General features: G+C 36.2%; 1 protein-coding gene across 1 annotated transcript in view; it reads left to right on the top strand.

The window, feature by feature from the left end:
• Positions 1-18,559, top strand: part of Atf2 (activating transcription factor 2) — a 93,715-nt gene that overhangs the window by 16,959 nt on the left and 58,197 nt on the right. The window contains 1 exon segment of the mRNA XM_047544600.1: positions 8,170-8,246. Coding sequence (XP_047400556.1) covers positions 8,215-8,246 — 32 coding nt within the window. The 5' untranslated portion in view covers positions 8,170-8,214.

Genomic DNA, 18,559 nt, shown 5'->3' with positions numbered 1-18,559 from the left:
GGCTCAGGTAAATCAAGGGAGATACCTGACCAGGTTCAGCCAATCAGACCACCTCTTTAGTACAAAATGTACTGATTCTCTAACAAGTCTCTCCTTGTTTCTGGTGTATAATTTTCATGTTATGAGATATGTCAATAAATTGAAAAACTACATTCTGTATTGTGAAGTTCATAACAAATGGAATGATACTACAGCCTGTGGCAATAAAACAAAATGGGAATGAATACATGTTTTTATGTAGAATAGTCAGGCAGCACCTCCCTCTGCACTGAGACCTTTCCTCATTCACCTCAGACTGCAGCATCCCATGTAGGGCTAATCTCCATTTCCTTCCTCCTCTCTGTAGATATCTTTCTCACCCTACCCCACCCAGATTCTGCACTATGCTGAACCCTAATAGCCTGTCTAAGCTATGTCATGCATACACTCTTATATTTGTTTTCTGGAGCCTTGACTTTATTAATTTTAACTTAGAAGAAATGTTTTGCCAGTTAGTTTCTATTTTTTTAGGGTCTTTTTTTTTTTAGTTGTTTTTTTCCTCTTACTGGCATTTCATTTTTATGTGATTTCATTTGGTAAAGGATCTGATTACTCTAGAAGTTCCAAAAGAATCTTTCTATAATATTATTTTTAGAATATGATTTACATAAAATTTTCTCTGTAGTTGGTAAGTGTGAAATAACAATATTATAGCTTGCAGGCATAGTATTGCAGGAGAAATATTCTTGCCCTAGTTCTTGACCTTGAATTTTACCCTTTTCGACCTCAGTCTCCTCATTGTGGGGTGAATAGTTAGGACTACATGAGGAACACAATGAGGTATATGATCAGAATTCCCACATCATAATAAAAACCCTATAGGCTGTGAGTATAACTCAGCGGTAGAGTACTTACCTAGCATGTGCTAGGCCCTGAGTTCGATCCCCAGGCTCCTCAACCAAGAAAAGAAAAGAAAAAGCCTATTATCTATATTCAAGATAGAGAATTTGGAGCTAAAATTTTAAAAATAGGCACAAGCAACAGAGCTGGGGATATAGCTCAGTTGGTATATTGCTGCCGAACATGCCCAAGGCCGGGGATTCAATCCCTAGCACCACAAAAAGAAGAGGAAAAAAAAAAGCAAAAGGGCCTGGGGTTGTGGCTCAGTGGTAGAACGCCCACCTAGCATGTGTGAGACCCTGGGTTCGATCCTCAGCACCACATAAAAATAAAGGTATTGTGTCTCCTTACAACTAAAATGTGTGTATATATATATTTTAAAAATAACAAAGAAGGCAGTTCACAGAGATACCTAAATGACCATTATATATATGAAGAAAGTTCAGCCATATTAGTGTGTCAAGATACACAGCGCTGGGGCTGGGATTGTAGCTCAGTGGTAAAGCGCTTACCTAGCATGTGTGACACACTGGGTTCGATTCTCAGCACCACATACAAATAAAATAAAGGTCCACTGACAACTAAAAAATTAAAAATTAAAAAAAAAGATACACAGCTTTTAAACTTTTTATTAATATGACAGACATTTAAAGAATAATGTCACATTGGTGTAGGTGTTGAGAAGTGAATTCTTTTTATATTGAGGAAGTAGAAATACATACTGCTTACTTGGAGGACAGTTTAACACAACGCAAATCCTTCAAAATATGCCTTCATTTTGACATTGCAATTTCACTTCTAGAAATTCATTCTGTGGAAATTATAGATATTGCAAAGTTGTATCCCAAAAATATTTATTGATAATTCATTGATGATGTAATACTATATAGCTATTTAAAATGACATCTAATAATGACATTACTATTTAATGATGTGGCAGAATTTAGATAATTGTATTTTAAAGTCAGTTTTCATGTTATTTTTACAGTTTTTAAAGTTATATATGTGTGTGTATACATATATCTGTGCATTGACAAAACTGTAATATGTACTTTGAAATATTAATAGTAGTTATCTCTGGTTCTATTCTGGGTGACTCTTAACTTTTTTTTCTTCTGTTATTTTGAGAGCAAATTTAAAGTTCCTTACAGTGTCTTAGTTGAGTAGGAGTAATTTAGCTAATATTTTCAGGAAGGAATTTCTTTGGATCCCTAATTAAATCTTCAACTTTAAGGGTTTTGTAAAATTGGTCATTTGTGCATGATAACAAATAATTGAAATTGCTCAATGTTGTCACAAATAAAATTTAAGGTATAATTTTTAACAAGTTTGGGTTCTAATAAAATGCTTTGTAGCAATAAAATAGAGAAAATATAAGGAATGAATACATGTTTATATGTAGAATTGTCATCGAAAACCAGAAAGTGAAAACTCAACTTCCATACTGGGCAGTTTCTACAGTAGACCACCAAGCAAATATCTTCAATTCATAGGATGTATATTCTGCCTATATCAAAATGACTAATGTCTATTATCTCATAATATATAGATTTTTCTTTCTTTTAGAAATTTATTCTTCTCCCTATTTTTCTGCACCACCTCTTTGTCTAATCTTAGGAGCAATTGTTATTTCTCTTTAACTTAGAGCAGTTTTGGTCATGTTTTTCATTTGAAGTTTGAGATAGTAGCTCAGATGGAGGAATACTCATTTTTTCTGAACTAACATATGTGGCATACATATTAAATTTTTTTTTGTGGATTTATACCCCAAAAATATGGTTTTGTAGTACCATACTGCTTCTACAAGAACACTGTAGTCTCGTATAGTTTTAAAGTGTTGAAAGTAAAGCTTCATATTGGGTTTAATTTGTATAAAGTATTTGAGGCATTTTATTAATCTGCATAGGGGAGACAGAGAGTAAGTTTCCATTTCAAACCTGGAAATTGATGCTTAGCATTTTTTTGTTTTGGGGGGTGGGGCAGGTACCAGGGAATGAACCCAGGGGCCACTTAACCACCAAGCCATGTCCCCAGTCACTTTTTTATATTTTATTTAGAACAGGTCTCGCTAAGTTGCTTAGGGTGTCACTAAGTTGCTGAGGCTGGCTTTGAACTCGAGATCTTCCTGCCTCAGCCTCCCAAGCTGCTGGGATTACAGGTGTACACCACTGGGCCTGGCATTTCTTAGTTTTTTTAGGTTATGAAATGAAGAATCTAGCCTAGCACATGTGAGGTACTGGGTTCAATCCTCAGCAGCACCACATAAAAATAAATAAAGAAATGAAGAATCTAGCTCATGATGTGATAAGAGGAAAGAAATAAATAAAGTGAATTTCACTCATTTGACAGATAGTATTTGTGAATGGTTACTAGCCTTTGGCATTAAGTTCATGTAACAATGACAGATTATTTCACAAACCTTAAGAAAAATCAAGATAGATTTTTTAAAACAGCTTTTTGGGGTGTTACTAACAGAATAAATTGCACATATTTAAAGTATTCAACTTGATAAGTTTTGACTTATATGTATACATCCATCAAACCCTCACCATTATCAAGATGATTTATTCATCACAAGTTCCCTTGTGTTCCTTTGTAATCTTCCACTCCTACTCCTGTCCCTAGGCAACCACTGGTCTGCTTTCTGTCACTATAGATTGTTTGCCTTTTCTAAAGTTTGTGTGAATAGAATCATACTCTGATATTTTTTAGACTGTCTTCTTTGACGGAGCATAATGATTTTTAGATTCATCTGTATTGTAATGTGTATCAGTTTTCAAGACAGATTCTGTACACGTTCAAGAATACTTTCATTGCTTTGAACCAAATTTTTATTTAAATCAAGCATAGCAAGGTAATCTGATTTGGGACTTTTAGTTTTCAACATTTTAGTCTTGCTAATACTTTTTAATCCACAAGGCATTTTAAATATTCCAGGACTAAGACATTTTATTGTAGTGTGTGATTGCTTCATAGTTATCTATGAAATTAAAGATAATTTCTTTCTTAAATAGGCTTATTTCTGATTTCCTGTTGCATTTTATTATTTATTCTCAAAGGAGGAGGTTACATTATTTAGTTTTTCTTTCTGAGTAGTTATTTCTGGGCAATCAGAACCTCTGTTAAATAGTGGTAATAATGGGGCCTGAGGTTGTGGCTCAGTGATAGAGTGCTTGCCTACCATGTGAGGCACTAGGTTCGATTCTCAGCACCACATGAAAATAAATAAATATCAAATAGTGGTAATGATGGTTCAGATGACGGAGGTAATATCACTGTTATTATCTAAACCATTTCTACTTCATATTGTTTGTAATTAAAAAAAACAGCTGCTAATTGAATGCTTACTATGAGAAAGTTATTAGCTTACTTTTTATACAATATTTTCAATTTACTATCAAAATAACTCTGATATAAATATTATTATTCCCATATACCAAATGTCACAATGATAGAGCGGAAGCGTAGGCTATGAAAACAGTGCACTGTCAGATGTGAACTCTGCTTTTAGCAATATCACCATGTGGGGTACCGAGGCATGTGCTGTAATCTCAGCAACTCAGGAGGCTAAGGCCAGAGGATCACAAGTTCAAAGCTAGCCTCACAAATTTAGTAAGACCCTCTCTCAAAAAAAAGAAAGAAAAGGTTGGAGATGTTTATACTTGTATAAGATGTAAATGTGTACCTACTCATTTTACAAGTTGTATGTTTTTGGGGATGTAATTAATAACTGAACATTTATTCTGTGCTTGCTTTAAGCAAGTATGATGCTAAGCATATATAAGGATACATAGAATAACCTTAGAATATTAACAGCAAAAGTCAAAATAGAATTGTAGCTGCCATTTTCATCAGGTGTTCATACCAAGCATTGTGTGAGACACTTTACTTTTGCAGGAGGTGGGGGTACCAGGGATTGAACTCAGGGGCCCTTGACCACTGAACCATATCCCCAGCCCTATTTTGTATTTTATTTAGAGATAGGGTCCCGCTGAGTCACTTAACACCTGGCTTTTGCTAAGGCTGGCTTTGAACTCGTGATCTTCCTTGCCTCAGACTCCTGAGCCACTGATTTTACAGGCATGTGCCACTGCATCCAGCTTACATATACTATTTTTAATGCTTACAATTTTGTGAAGTAGGTGGTATTATCCCTACCTTTATTGTTGGGGGAAATTGCATCTCAAAGGAGTTTAGAACTTTGCCCAAGATTGCCAATGTTAGGTGGCACAACTTGTCTTTGAGCCAATGGTTTTTTTTCCTTGTGGTGCTAGGGATTGAACCCAGGAACTCATGCATGCTAGACAAGCACTCTACCACCGAGCCCAATATTCACACCTCCCCCTTTTAATTTTATTTTGAGGCAGGGCCTAAGTTGCCCAGGCTGTCCTCAAACTTTCGATTTTCCTATCTCAGTTTCCCAAATAGATGGAATTACAGGTGTGTGCCATGTGCCTGGTTTTAAGCCAGTTTTGATTGCTTTTACTACAGTATATTATGATGCTTCAAGGCATAGTTGGGGTGGAATGAAAGAAGCATACATCTATTATATTCCAAAACCTAATATAATATGAGTGCTGTAAGTAAGGCATAAACAATACAAAAAGTTTAGTTGAAGAAAATTTCAATTTGGATTATAGGAAGGGAATCACAAAGAAAGTATCATTTGAACTGGGCCTTGATTGTATAATAACTAAGAGAACAGGCATTCATCTGGGAGGATATGTTTTAGATACAGTGAAAATAATATGCAAATTAAGGGTCATCTTCAACAGATGGCAGGCAATCTGATGCTGTTAAATGGGCCATGGTATATTGGAAATATCACTTACCAGGAGATGAGATTAGAAATAAAAGGCAGTTCAGATGTATCTCTCAGGGTACAGATAAAACCCCTGAAGGGTTAAAGCTATTAAGCTTTGCTAGGTGAATAATTAAATTTGTCTTTAAAGCATTCAGAGGTAGTTTTTGATTCTTAATTTGGGTTGTAGGAAAAGATTGGATGCAAATATAAGCTCCATTATTATTCTTGCAGTTTCATGAAGTTGGGAATCATATTTTAATTCATTACTACATTTGTGTCATCCAGGAGAATGCCAGGTGCAAAAGTACACTCAATTTTTGATAGAAGGGGGAACTTTGATAGCGCTAGATCATGAGATCAAGAAAGATGAAGGAATGTTGGAAGAGTTAGAGGTGATAAAAACAAAAGAAATTGGCATTCTTAAAATTTTGCCTAGAACTCTCCTGGGTACTCTAATTAGTGTCTTTTCATAACAGTGAATTTCCTAGAATAGAAATATAAGTTTGCAGATGCCTGCCAGAGAATGCGGTATGAACAGTTAATAGTCTGTTTTTTGTTTGTTTTACAGTCCCAGCCCTTTTTAATTTTTTGATGCAGGGTCTTGTTAAATTGCTTAGGGCTTCACTAAGCTTCTGAGATTGGTCTTGAATTTGAGGTCCTTCTGCCTTAGCCTCTGAAGCCACTGGGATTACAAGCATGTGACACTGCCCTGGCACAATTAACAATTTCTTTTTATCAGAAATCATGCACTTCTCCAACAATTTATAGTGTAACAAAGCCTCCCTTGCAGCCCTTCTGTCTTACACATATTTCCTTCTTTGCTGTAATAAGGAGATAAGCCTGGATTTACCAGTTTGGGATTCATTTAGATTAACAGAGATAACACTTAGTGTCCCAGAGGACTTGTTACCATTTTTTTATCTCCAGGTACTTGAATTGTTTGTTTATAGCTACTTCAGCTAGGTATTATAAAATGGCAGTAAAGGAATGTGAATTTGTATGGACTCTCTAGAAAATAGGCTTGTATAGGTAAAGAACTTGTTTTATAGATAAAAGGAACAGTTACAGTGGGAGAGTAGAAAAGATAATAGAGAGGTTCCAAGGGTTAACTCCCTTAGAAGCTTTTCTAGAACTATCAAATTGATCCTTTTTCTGTCTCCACATTCTCATAGTTGTTTGTTGGTTTTTGTTTTTTATTTTTCAGTCGGGTCTCTCTGTGTTGCCCAGGCTGACCTTATTCCTGGGCTCAAGCGATCCTCCTACCTCAGCCTCCTGAGTGCTGGGACTATAGGCATGTGCCATCATGCCCATCTTTAAAGTCATAGTATTTTAACTTTCCTATATTCTTGCAAATTAATTGAAATTATACTTCTGTATTCCTCTTTCTTCTGCTAGACTGAAAGTTTCTCAAGTGTGGGGAAACAACTATTTGTTGTTTTCATGATTGCATATAGTTGATGTTTAGATGTTTGTTGAACTTAACTGACTGAGATACTGTTTTAGATGGCCCAAAGATAAGTTCCTTGCCCTTCCTGAGCTCACATTTGCTGGTAATGACAGAAGCATGACTATTATAGGTTTCCTTTGGATTATTCTAGTATTCTTTTCCCTTTCTTCATGGTTGGATGTGAATGGAAAATGGAACCCTACCAGATTCAAGTTTTGCTTGGGGCCAGGGAAGAAACTTTCTTCTTCCTTTGTCTTTACCAGGTTGACTTTTAACCTAGGGCTCAAAACTGTGTCTCTAGTTATACATTTCTGCTCAGGGATTATCTAGTTTTTCTGAGCAAGACATTCTTTTTTTTTTTTTTAATTTTAATATACTTGTTTTTATTTAGTTGTAGATAAACACAACACCTTTTTTCCATTTATTTTTATGTGGTGCTGAGTGTTGAACCCAGTGCCTCACATGTGCTAGGCAAGCATGCTACCGCTAAGCTATAATCCCAACCCCTAAGACATTCTTGAAAATCCATTTAAAAGCAAAATTATGAAAAATAATTTTCCTTTACCATTGTTTTATTTGGATAAGAATATAGTACACTGTTTACCACTAGATGGAGTTTCAGCGAATATAAGATAAAGTTTTGACAAAGTTTAAAAATGGGCCACTGTCCTTGCTTGTTTCAATATGCTATATTTGACTTTAAGCTAATATCAAATAATCAAGTCAGACTTGAAAAGTAAGAGCTTTTACTGTTTTAATAGCTGCCCTTCACCCATAGCTCCGAGAGCTGAATTAAGTATTTCATACTCTTTAAACCCTTTTGGTAGAGTTGAATGTATTAATATCTATGGTTAAGGCATTTACATGGGTGTTCATATTTCAGGAGCAGTGTTCTGTCATTTATAAAGTTTGTTAATAGTGTCTGGATATTTGGATATTCATAGTGTTACAGAGTATAATTTGAGTGCTTTCATTTTCTGTATTTCAAAAAGTGTTTCAAAACTATTTTTTAATAGTATGAAATCACTTTGTCTTTCAGTATCCTTGCCATGAAAAAGAGAACGTGATTTAAGTTGTTCAACTTATGAAATTCAAGTTACATGTGAATTCTGCCAGGTATGTGCACAAGTTTGGTATTTTTATCTATTTTTCATATCTTAGTTTGTAAATTTTTCATAGATTGTTTCTATTAGATAAATATTTCATTGTAGCAGATGTGGTGATACACACCTATAATTCCAGCAACTTGGGAGACTGAGACAGGATCACTAATTAGAGACTAGAGAACCAGCCTGTGGGACAGGAGTCCCCTATGTTTCTCCTTTGCTACCAAAGCAATAAAACTTTTTACTTTTTCTCAAAATGATGTCCTCGTTATTAGATCGTCATCAGGGACAAGGACAGAGCTTTCAGTAACAAATTTGGCATCCCAGGTGGAACCTGATAGCAGCCCCCACTCCAACTTATTGGGCAAACCTGACTCTCCAAGGAATCCCACTTCCATGGTGAGGATGCAAGGTAGCTGGCAAACTTGAGAGCCAACTGCAGGAGAGTTAGGAGATTGTGAGTTTGCCTCAGGTTGAACCAGAGTAGCTATTCCTGTGAGTAAAGGGACCCTCCCAGCAGCTACCAAAACTCCTTTTGATTCGGGGAACTCCTGCTTTCTGTCCCTGAAGGGTATAGGTTGCTCCATCATGGTCCACTTTGAGAGAAAGGAAACTGAACTTGGTAAAGTCGTGACACCTTTAGCTATCTGCTTAGTACCCCTGTGTGCACACTGAGACCCTTGATTACACACATCTGGTTTCTCTTCATGGGAAGATCTAGTCCCTCTTCATGGAGACATCTGTGGTGCCACTGGTCTAGGAGTCATGGATAGGTGGGATTTGAGAACCTAGGGATATTTACTCCCTTCTGATCTGTTCTAGGTTCTCATCTGTTTGTTGTCCTTGGGTTTTGGGAATTCTCTGATTGTCTGTTTTTGTTTTATTTGTATCTGTTACTGCCCCTTTTTAAGATGTGGCCAATATTCCATTGATCCTTTAGGTAGTCTCTTGGGAAAGATCTTGACTGGTCAATAAAGGTTCTTGTCTGTTAGCCTTGGTTTTGGGGCTCTTCTCTGGTTGTGTGTTTCTCTTTCTTTTTAATACAACCTTGCAATTGGAGTTGGTCTGTCAGAGGTAAAGTAAGTTAAACAAAGGGACACCTATAGATATAAGCTTGTCTAAGACAATGTTTTCCTACCATGATCTGACTCTTGAATAACTTTCTGGATTATTATGTAGTTTTGCAGCTGGAGTTGGTCTGTCAAAGGTAAAGGAAATGGAAGAAATTTTGTACAGGCAGGTCTGTCTGTTAGCCCTGGTTTCAATAATCCTCTCGTCTGTCTGTATTTTTTGTATCTGTTACCGGTCCTTTAAGACATGGGCCAAATTCTGTATCTTACCTGTAGTGTCTTAAACAGAGAGATCTTGGCTGAACGGGCCACCTATAGGTATAAGCCTGTCTAAGAGAAGACGATTTGCTGTAACACAACCTGGCCTTTGAATGTGTTTTCTGGATTATTATATAATCTTGAAGTTGGTCTGTAAAGTATGTGAAACACATTCTGTATGTACAGTTGCATAATAAGGGGTACGAACAGTTGGGAACTAATTGAAGATGCCAAAAGGCAATGCCTCTGGTGTGCAAGGATAGCAAGACCCCAGAAAAAAGGGTTAAAAAAGATTTCAGCTAGCCTCAGGCAGCTGCAGATCATCTCACTGGGTCAAGGACACTAGCCCTAAGCTGGGGGAGAAAAAAATCCCAGAAAAACTGCCTGGACTGTAGGAAAATAGCCAGAGAGAACCTGGCCTTTGCCCTGCCTTCTAGCCCATTTTGCCCCTGCAAGGTGGAGGCTGCTGGGCACAAAGCATGTGGCAGCTTTCAAGATGTGACAGGATATCCCATTTGGCTAGGGGATATCCATCACTGGGGCAAAGCAGTTCTTGCTATAACAATGTCCCATCAAACTAATGCATGGGGAGACTGGCAGAATAAACAGCTGCACCCACAAAAGAAAAAGAAACTAAGGCCAACCTGTATTTTGTAGGCAGCCTCTGCAAAGGGATCTTCAAGGAAGCCTAAAGAAAAGGTTGGAAAGGGCCTCCTCCATTGCATATCACTATGCCTAGTATAAGAGAAAGGCCCAAAAGGAATCTCTGGGTACAGTCGACAGTGGAGAACTCAAAATTGATGGCATTGTGATAATAAGGAAGAAAGTTAGAGGTATAGAAATATACAAAAAACTAGAAGGTAAAAGAAATGCTTCTGGACGAGAAAGTTTTCTGTCTGGTAAAGTAATATTCTTGGGCTAAAGTCTAAGATGACAGAGAGGACAAAACTAAGGATGTAAGCAAGCTATGAATGTCTAAGTAAGTCACAGAAGTTTTTTGGAAGGTAAATCTCAAAAAGTTGGTGTTTGTGATTAAATTGACTATAATTAGCACAGTTAAAGTTGTTTGAACTTTAATGTACTGATATGAAGTAGTCTGAAACATTAATCTCTTATCAGGAAAATTTCCTTTTATCTGCTAGGTTCTATTACCTAGGGAAACTCAGTCTTAAAGGAATTAGGGTTTTTACCTGTTTTAAAGTCTTAAATGGTTACTTTGTAACTGGTTAAAGAACTATTATTATAGTTGACACCTTAAATATATGTGCCTATATATAAGTATCCATCTGAGAACTATATCTATCTGAGCCTTGTCTAAGTGTCATGACAAGGTTTATAAAATGAAAGATTGTCTAGGTTTACTGGCAAGGTAACCAATAAATGCTCTCATTTATACATTATATCTGACATAGAAGGGCCATGCTATCCTTGGAAGACCTGTCTTATATCTGTTGGCTTTGACATAAGTTAATTTCTGATCATTAACCCTGTTTCCTAAATGTATAAGAGATTTAAGGCTACCCTTTATTTTTACTAGTACTGCTAAATAACCCATGCAGACTTGTGATTATTGTTACTCTACACTATGGGTTCTAAATTGTACTTTAAAAGTTAAACTTAGTTAAATGTAAAGCTTAGGGGGAGAACACTTTACCAAGTTGGTGTTCTACAAACTAAAATTATCTGTAACAATAGTCTCGTATTTGTATAGAAATAGTAAATTTGGTTGATATTTAAGTCATTTGATGTTTCATAGCTGAATAAAGTAACCTGTTGTCAATAAATTATATATATACTCTTTGTTAGTCTTCACACTTAAATAGGAATTTAAATGTATTTTTGGAAGATAATAAGGAGAGCCTGATTTGTTTAAAGGTGACATTGTAAAACATGGAAGCATTTTGCCACTTTTTCCACAAAGTGAAAGTTAAAATTCTCTTAGCCTTTCTTTGGTTCATGTTTTAGGTGTAATGTTGTACTGTTATTTGTCAAGAGCCCCACCTTTACCTGAGGTAAGACTGTGCCTCCCACCTTACTCCACGTTAGAATGGCTCTAAAATATACTTGAACTCATTTAAAGTTATGTTCAAAAGATGGATTTTTGTTGTAAAGATTACTGTGTCTTCAAAATAAGTAGGGAGTATAATACATAACTAAGTAAAGGTTTAAGATTATAAAAATATTTTCTTGGTTCATAGCTACGATACAAATTGAACATTTTTGCTCTGTTAATTTCATTTTGTAATTTTCCTTGTAAACTTTATAACTGTGCCTATTAGTGTTTTGCAAAGGTACTGCTTCTAATAAAACAACTTGAGTTAATTTTAGATAATAAATCATTACTTATAGGGCAGATAGTATATAATGCTGACTTCCAGTACTAATACTAATACCAGTTAAATGAAAGGGGTAACTGTAAAATTATAGATATTGAAGCTGTAACCTGTTACTCCCACTTGAAGACTGGTGAAACTAACCTGCTGGATGTTTAAAACCCAAAACTTGGAGACCACACTCAAGGAAGTAAAAGGGCCAAGGAAAAAGCAGCCAACATTTTTGCCCTTGCCTCCTAAAATCAACCAAGACCCACAGAACAACAGGACCTTCTCTGGGCCCTGCAACTCTGATGAGTCACCCTATCTGCTAACCAGGGAGATTGAGAGGACCCTAGAGAACAGGAAGCCAACCAGTGTACATTCTGCAAAGAAGAGAGTCATTTGAGGGGAAAATGTCCCTGATATTGCCAAGAGAAGCCATATATGGTGAGCAAGACCTGGCAGATGACACCACTGATGGAGGAAAGCTAAAGGAACCAAGAGGCTTCACACATGTTCCTAAAGAGTGATCTCTGAAGAATTTCAGCTGACCTTTCTTTTATTTGTTCTTTTTAATTATACATGACAGTACAGTGTATTTTGTGATATTATACATACATGGAGTATAAGTTCCCATTTTTTGTGGTTGTACATAATGTGGAGTTACACTGGTGATGTATTCATATAGCAAGATAGGAAAGTTATGTCCATTCATTCTACTGTCTTTCCTATTCCCATCCCTCCTCCCTTCCCTTCATTCCCCTTTGTCTAATCCACTGAACTTGTGTTCTCTTACCGCCCCTCCCCCCGCCCACTTATTGTAAGTTAGCATCCACATAGCAGAGAGAACATTCAGCCTTTGGTTTTTTTGGGATTGGCTTATTCCACTTATCATGATAGTCTCAGGTTTCATCCATTTATAGGTAAATGCCATAATTTCATTCTTCTTTATGGCTGAGTAATATTCCATATGTGAACGTGCCACATTTTCTTTGTCCTTTCATATGTTGAAGGGTACTTAGGTTGGTTCCATAATTTAGCTATTGTGAATTGAGCTGCTGTAAACATTGATGTGGCCTCGTCACTATAGTGTGCTGATGTTAAGTCCTTTGGATACAAACCGAGGAGTGGGATAACTGGGTCAAATGGTGGTTCCATTCCAGGTTTTCTGAGGAAAGTCCATACTGCTTTCCAGAGTGGTTGCACCAGTTTGCAATCCCACCAGCGATGTATGAGTGAACCTTTTCCCCCACATCCTCACCAACATTAATTGTTAATTGTATTCTTTTTTGGGGGGGTGGGAGGTACCAGGGATTGAACTCAGGGGCACTCAACCACTGAGCCACATTCCCAGCCCTATTTTGTATTTTATTTAGAGACAGGGTCCCACTGAGTTGCTTAGTACTTCACTTTTGCTGAGGCTGGCTTTGAACTTGTGATCCTCCTGCCTCAGCCTCCGGAACTGCTGGGTTTACAGGCATTTGTCACAGTGCCCAGCTGTTATTTGTATTCTTGATAATTGCTATTCTGACTAGAGTGAGGAGAAATCTCAGTGTAGTTTTAATTTGCAATTCTCTATTTGCTAGAGATGTTGAACATTTTTTCATGTATTTGTTGGCTGATTTCTTCTGTGAAGTGTCTATTCATTTCCTTTGCCCACTTATTGACTGGGTTATTTGGTTTTGTTTTTTGTTTGGGGGGTTTTTGTTTTTGTTTTTTTGGTGTTAAATTTTTAAATTCCATATGTATCCTGGAGATGCTCTATTTGAGTTGCAGGTGGCAAAGATTTTCTCCCATTCTGTAGGCTGTCTCCTCAGATTCTTGATTGTTTCCTTTTCACCTGACTCTTAAGAGTAGATAAGAACAAGGTCAGTTCTGACCAGCTTGGTCTTAAATACCTGGCAGGAGAGTATAGGCTGAGCACAGTCCTACATTGACATTTTAAAGGAGAAACAGTTTTTTTTTTTTTTTTTTTTCTTTTTTAATATAACTTATAACATTAACTTAAGGCTGATTTGTGTCAACCCTATCAAAAGTAAGTAAAGCTGGAAGCTATAAAGGAAGAGTTCTTGTGTATGAGTGCCTAATAATAATGATCATACAGGACTCTACAGCCTCGATTTCGTCCTGAGTTAATTTGAGCCTGATCTCATAGACCTAAAAATCTTCCTAATCCCCTATATTGATAAACTTTTCTTAACTGATGATATTATGAGTTATTGTTTTCATGATTTTCAGAGACTGCTTAAATACTAATTGCTTTTCTGCTAATTGTTTACAAAAAAGTAATCTTTGATGTCTTGTTTATTGTTGTGTTAGCGTGATCTGTGTCTTACGTATGCCTTGTCCAGTCACCTACCATCTGCTGCTGTGGACCTCAGGATTGTTCTGATGCTGAATGCCCTTAACTGTCCATGCCCCACCTGATAGAGAACAGGGACTTCAGTTTACTTCCCCCAGCTTTCACCCTCTTTCAGCAGGCAGCAGCTTGGAGATGTCTTCACCCATTTTTCTGTAGAAGTGGAATATAGAAATTGACAGTGGGGAAATGTAACAGTGGTCCACTTTATACTTTGAATATAGCCCTTGTTGCTCTGCCACTGCAACTTTATTTTTAAAATGTATGTGTTTCTTTCCCTTCCCTAATCTCTCCCCTTCCCTAATCTCAGGGGAAACAGGATTATCTTTCTTTCCATCCAAGGCAGAGTTATCTGTCCCTGAATACACACCCACCACAGGAACAAAGTAGTTCAGACTCAATGGGGGATGGTACCAGAGATCTCAGAAATGACTATCTCCCAAATTAACAAGTGAATTAGCTCCAACAGAGAATTGCCTCTTTAAAGCCCCCTGTTCCTACTGATGGGCAGAATCACAAACTCTGGGACAGGGATTCCCCTGTGTTTCCCCTTTGCTTGCAAAACAATAAAACTTTTTTTTTTTTTTTCCTTTGAGAAAAAGGAAAAATATTAGAAACCAACCTCAGCAACTCAGGCCTTAACTTAGCAAGATCCTGTCTCAAAATAAAAAATTAAGTGGGCTGGAGATGTAACTCAGTGGTGAAGCACCCCTGGGTTCAACCTTTAGAACCAAAAAAAAAAAAAAGGAAAGAAATACAGATGCTATATGTAATTTCTAGAAAGAAAGCAGAAACAAAAGATGAAAGTTTGATAGAAGGAATAATTGGACACTTTAAGTGGAAATTTAAAAGTTGGAAAATAATCTTTGACTCAAAAATGTCTCTTTGTAGCTTTTTTGCTTGAATCAGGATCCAAAAATGCTTTTATATTACTTCTAGTATGTTTATTAAATTTTTAAAATTTGAAATAATCCTCCCTTCCTCAGCTCTTCTTTTTTTACCCCATGTCATACATTTGTTGATGAGACCAGGTAATTTGTCCTTGAAATTTTCCTATGTATTGGATTTGGCTCATAGCTTCCTGGTTTGATATATTTTTCTTATATCCTGTATTTCCTTGTGTTGGAGCTAGGGAGGCTTGATTCAGGTTTGATAACACCTTCAACCCCTTCAAGGATACTTCATCATTGCTTTCTGTTGCATCATTCTAGGAAGTACCTAATTTGTATTTGGTCCAACTTTAGTGTTGTTAATTTAAGATTGATTCATGTCATATGCCTGATCCAACCATTATAAAGTTTCACTCACCTTAATAGTTTTAAAAATTACACATTGATGACAGGTGCTCAGATTCATTTCACTGGGGGTTAAAATGATTTTCTAATTATTTCATTCTTTCTGCACTTGCTGATAGAAATTCTTTTATGAAGAAATTTTTCTTCATCAACTATTTGGTTATCTGAAATACAAATTTTGGCCAAAACAGCAGAATAAATACTAATCTTTTCCCTTGTTGTAGCAGTTTCCAGATGTTGGGTTGCATGATTTGCCTGTCTTTATTAGTATTGCTGTATGCCATACTTTCTTTGAATATTCTGTTCTCCCTTTACTTTGCGTTCTGTAAGATTCATTCATTTTTAGAAAAACATACTCTGTCATTTTTTTCATATTCTCTCTAGTGTGTGTCCTCCTCAAGTCTAAAAGCTTCTCTAAGGTTTCCTGAAGTGCACTGTATCTAGATGAAGTTATCTACTTGATTTTTGTCTTATTTTGTAGTGTTTGGTTAGATAGGCTAGTGTGTGTGTGTGTGTGTGTGTGTGTGTGTGTGTGTGTGTGTGTGTGCACGTGCGCGCTTTTTGATGAAATATAATGAAAATAGAATAAAATAGACTATATAGAGTAAAATGTTAATCAGTCTTTCCTTTGTGGACATTGCCTTTTGGGTTCTGTTAAGGAACCTTAGTGTATTACAAAATTGTGAAGATTATTTCCTGATTTTTCTTCCAGAATCTTTTGCTTTGTTCATCACGTTTGGATTGCTAATCTGCTGGTGACTTTTTTGGTTTGATATGAAATAGGAGTCAAGGGTCATATTTTTACTTATGGATCCTTAGTTGACATAGCATTAAAGCCTCTGAACGTAAAGATGAACCCCACATACTTAAGCATTTCCCAAATTTATGTGGAATAACAGATCTTTTTTTCTATAATAGTTATTTATATCTGTATAGAAAACCTTTGGGAAACATTAATTAGCTTGTGTTGTAAAGGGAATATTACACGATTAATTGAGTCAAATACTGTTGTTTGATTGAAATTCCTAGGACAAATTAAAGGCCTATATAAATCAGATGACCTTATGTATGAGTCCATTGCTATACTCCATTCTTTTCTACTGCTTTTATGTTTATCATTGGATTGATTCCACAGTATCTTACTGTAGTTTTATAATGGATCTTAATATAATGTCTGATTTTGTAAGTACTCTAGCTTGATCACTGTTCTTCAGGATTGTCTTGCTTATTAGGAGGTCTTTTGTATTTCCTTATACATCTTAGGATCAAGTTACATACACAATAAACTTGAGATTTTGATTGAGATTCTTGATTTATAATAGATTAACTAGGACAGGATTGTCATCTTATTAACATCAGGTCTTCCATCTGTGAATGTATAGTGTCCTCCATTTATTTAGGCCTTTAATTTCTTATGGAAATATTTTTTAGTTTGGGGTTTTTTGGTTTGTTTTAGATGTATAGGTCACGTTTTTCATTAGTTTTCTTTTTAACTATTTGTTAGGAATTCCCAGTTGTTTTACAACTGTCAGAAGAAAGCAGTACATTAGATGAACAGTATTACCCTGTTGAAGTTGTACTATATTGAGTTGTTTGCTATTTGAAGTCATAATTATTGATACAATACTGAGTTTGGCCTGTCAAGATTTTGTGCAGCTATAAACTTTTTGTTACTAAAGGGAAAGTCTTTTCAGTACTAGGGGAAAATAATGACAACTACTGTACCATCCCCATTTCAGCCACCTTTGAGGACTTATAAATCATAAATATTGTTATATTGTGTGTTTTAGGGTTTGTTCTATAGGAATTGACATTAATACACCTTTGCATAAGGTTTGTATTTATCTGGCTATGAGTTGGGCTCTGTTTATTATTTGTTGTAGCTCTAGGTATCCAAATCTAAAATATCTTCTACTATCCCTGCTTTTACTTCCCGTGTTGTCTTTTGGTTTCCTTAGAGACTTCTGCTAAAATAAGGTCTGAGTTTTGTAGTTCTTTCAGCTGTGCTCCACTCTTGTGCGGGAGCCTGATTGCTGAGAAGAGTGAAAGTATTCTAAAATCCTTCCATTGATTGGATTGATTGTTCTGATCAACAATCTTTAGTGAACCTGCACCCCTAGGCCATGATCTTGAAAGTTCTCAGCTTTATCCTCTTCCCCTTAGGTGATATGAAGTATGGAGGGAGCTAGAGTTGGATATTTCCTGTCCTCAGATCAGTTAAGTTTCTTCTGAGAGTAGTCCTTTGTTTAAAAGAACCAACTACCTAGGCATATTTCAAAATAGTTGCTTTCCTCTCCTTTTGCTACATGTAAGAGGAATTTTCCCCCCCTTCAAATCTTTACCCTGAGATTCTAGTGGGGTTCCTGTAGGTACAATTTAGGAAATCGAGCCACCACTATCACTCAAAACTGGGCTGCAGGAGTTTTACTTCTCAAGCTAGTCTATGCTGAGTTTCTGGCAATTGATCCATTATAGTTTATGTATTCTTACAAGTGGTGGTTCCTACAAGCAAGGCTCCTGTTCCTCATAAACAGTGATTCTTCCCTGACTCCTGTTTTTAAGGCAGCACTTTACCCTTTGATCTCAATTTTCTGATGGATATGAGTTGATGATTTTCTTTTTGTTTAATTTTTTTTTGTTTTTCAGTTAATTTACATAGCATTTCATTATTGTGAGGGCAGAGTAATGATTTCCAAACTCTGTACACGTTGAACTAGAAACCAGAAATCTAAATCAGTGTTTGGCTAAATGACACCCTTGCATGAGTGCAGTATCAAATTGTCCATAGGCTATTTGAAAATTACAGTGCATAAAGCAATCAGGAGCTCATTTACACATTTTACAAATTTTATATGAAATGTTAATTATTACTACCTGGAAACCCTCTAGATTTTCAGTGATTGTCATGAATGCTTAAAACATTAAACAGTGACGACTGAGAATCATCATGAATTCCTATAAATTAAGACTATGAAACCTTTGACAAAAATTTTGATACTTTAAGAGGGAAAGAGCTTGAAATATTG

This window comes from Sciurus carolinensis, chromosome 3, assembly GCF_902686445.1.
Source record: "Sciurus carolinensis chromosome 3, mSciCar1.2, whole genome shotgun sequence".
NCBI classification, from domain to species: domain Eukaryota; kingdom Metazoa; phylum Chordata; class Mammalia; order Rodentia; family Sciuridae; genus Sciurus; species Sciurus carolinensis.
This window is presented reverse-complemented; position numbering and strand designations above follow the sequence as displayed.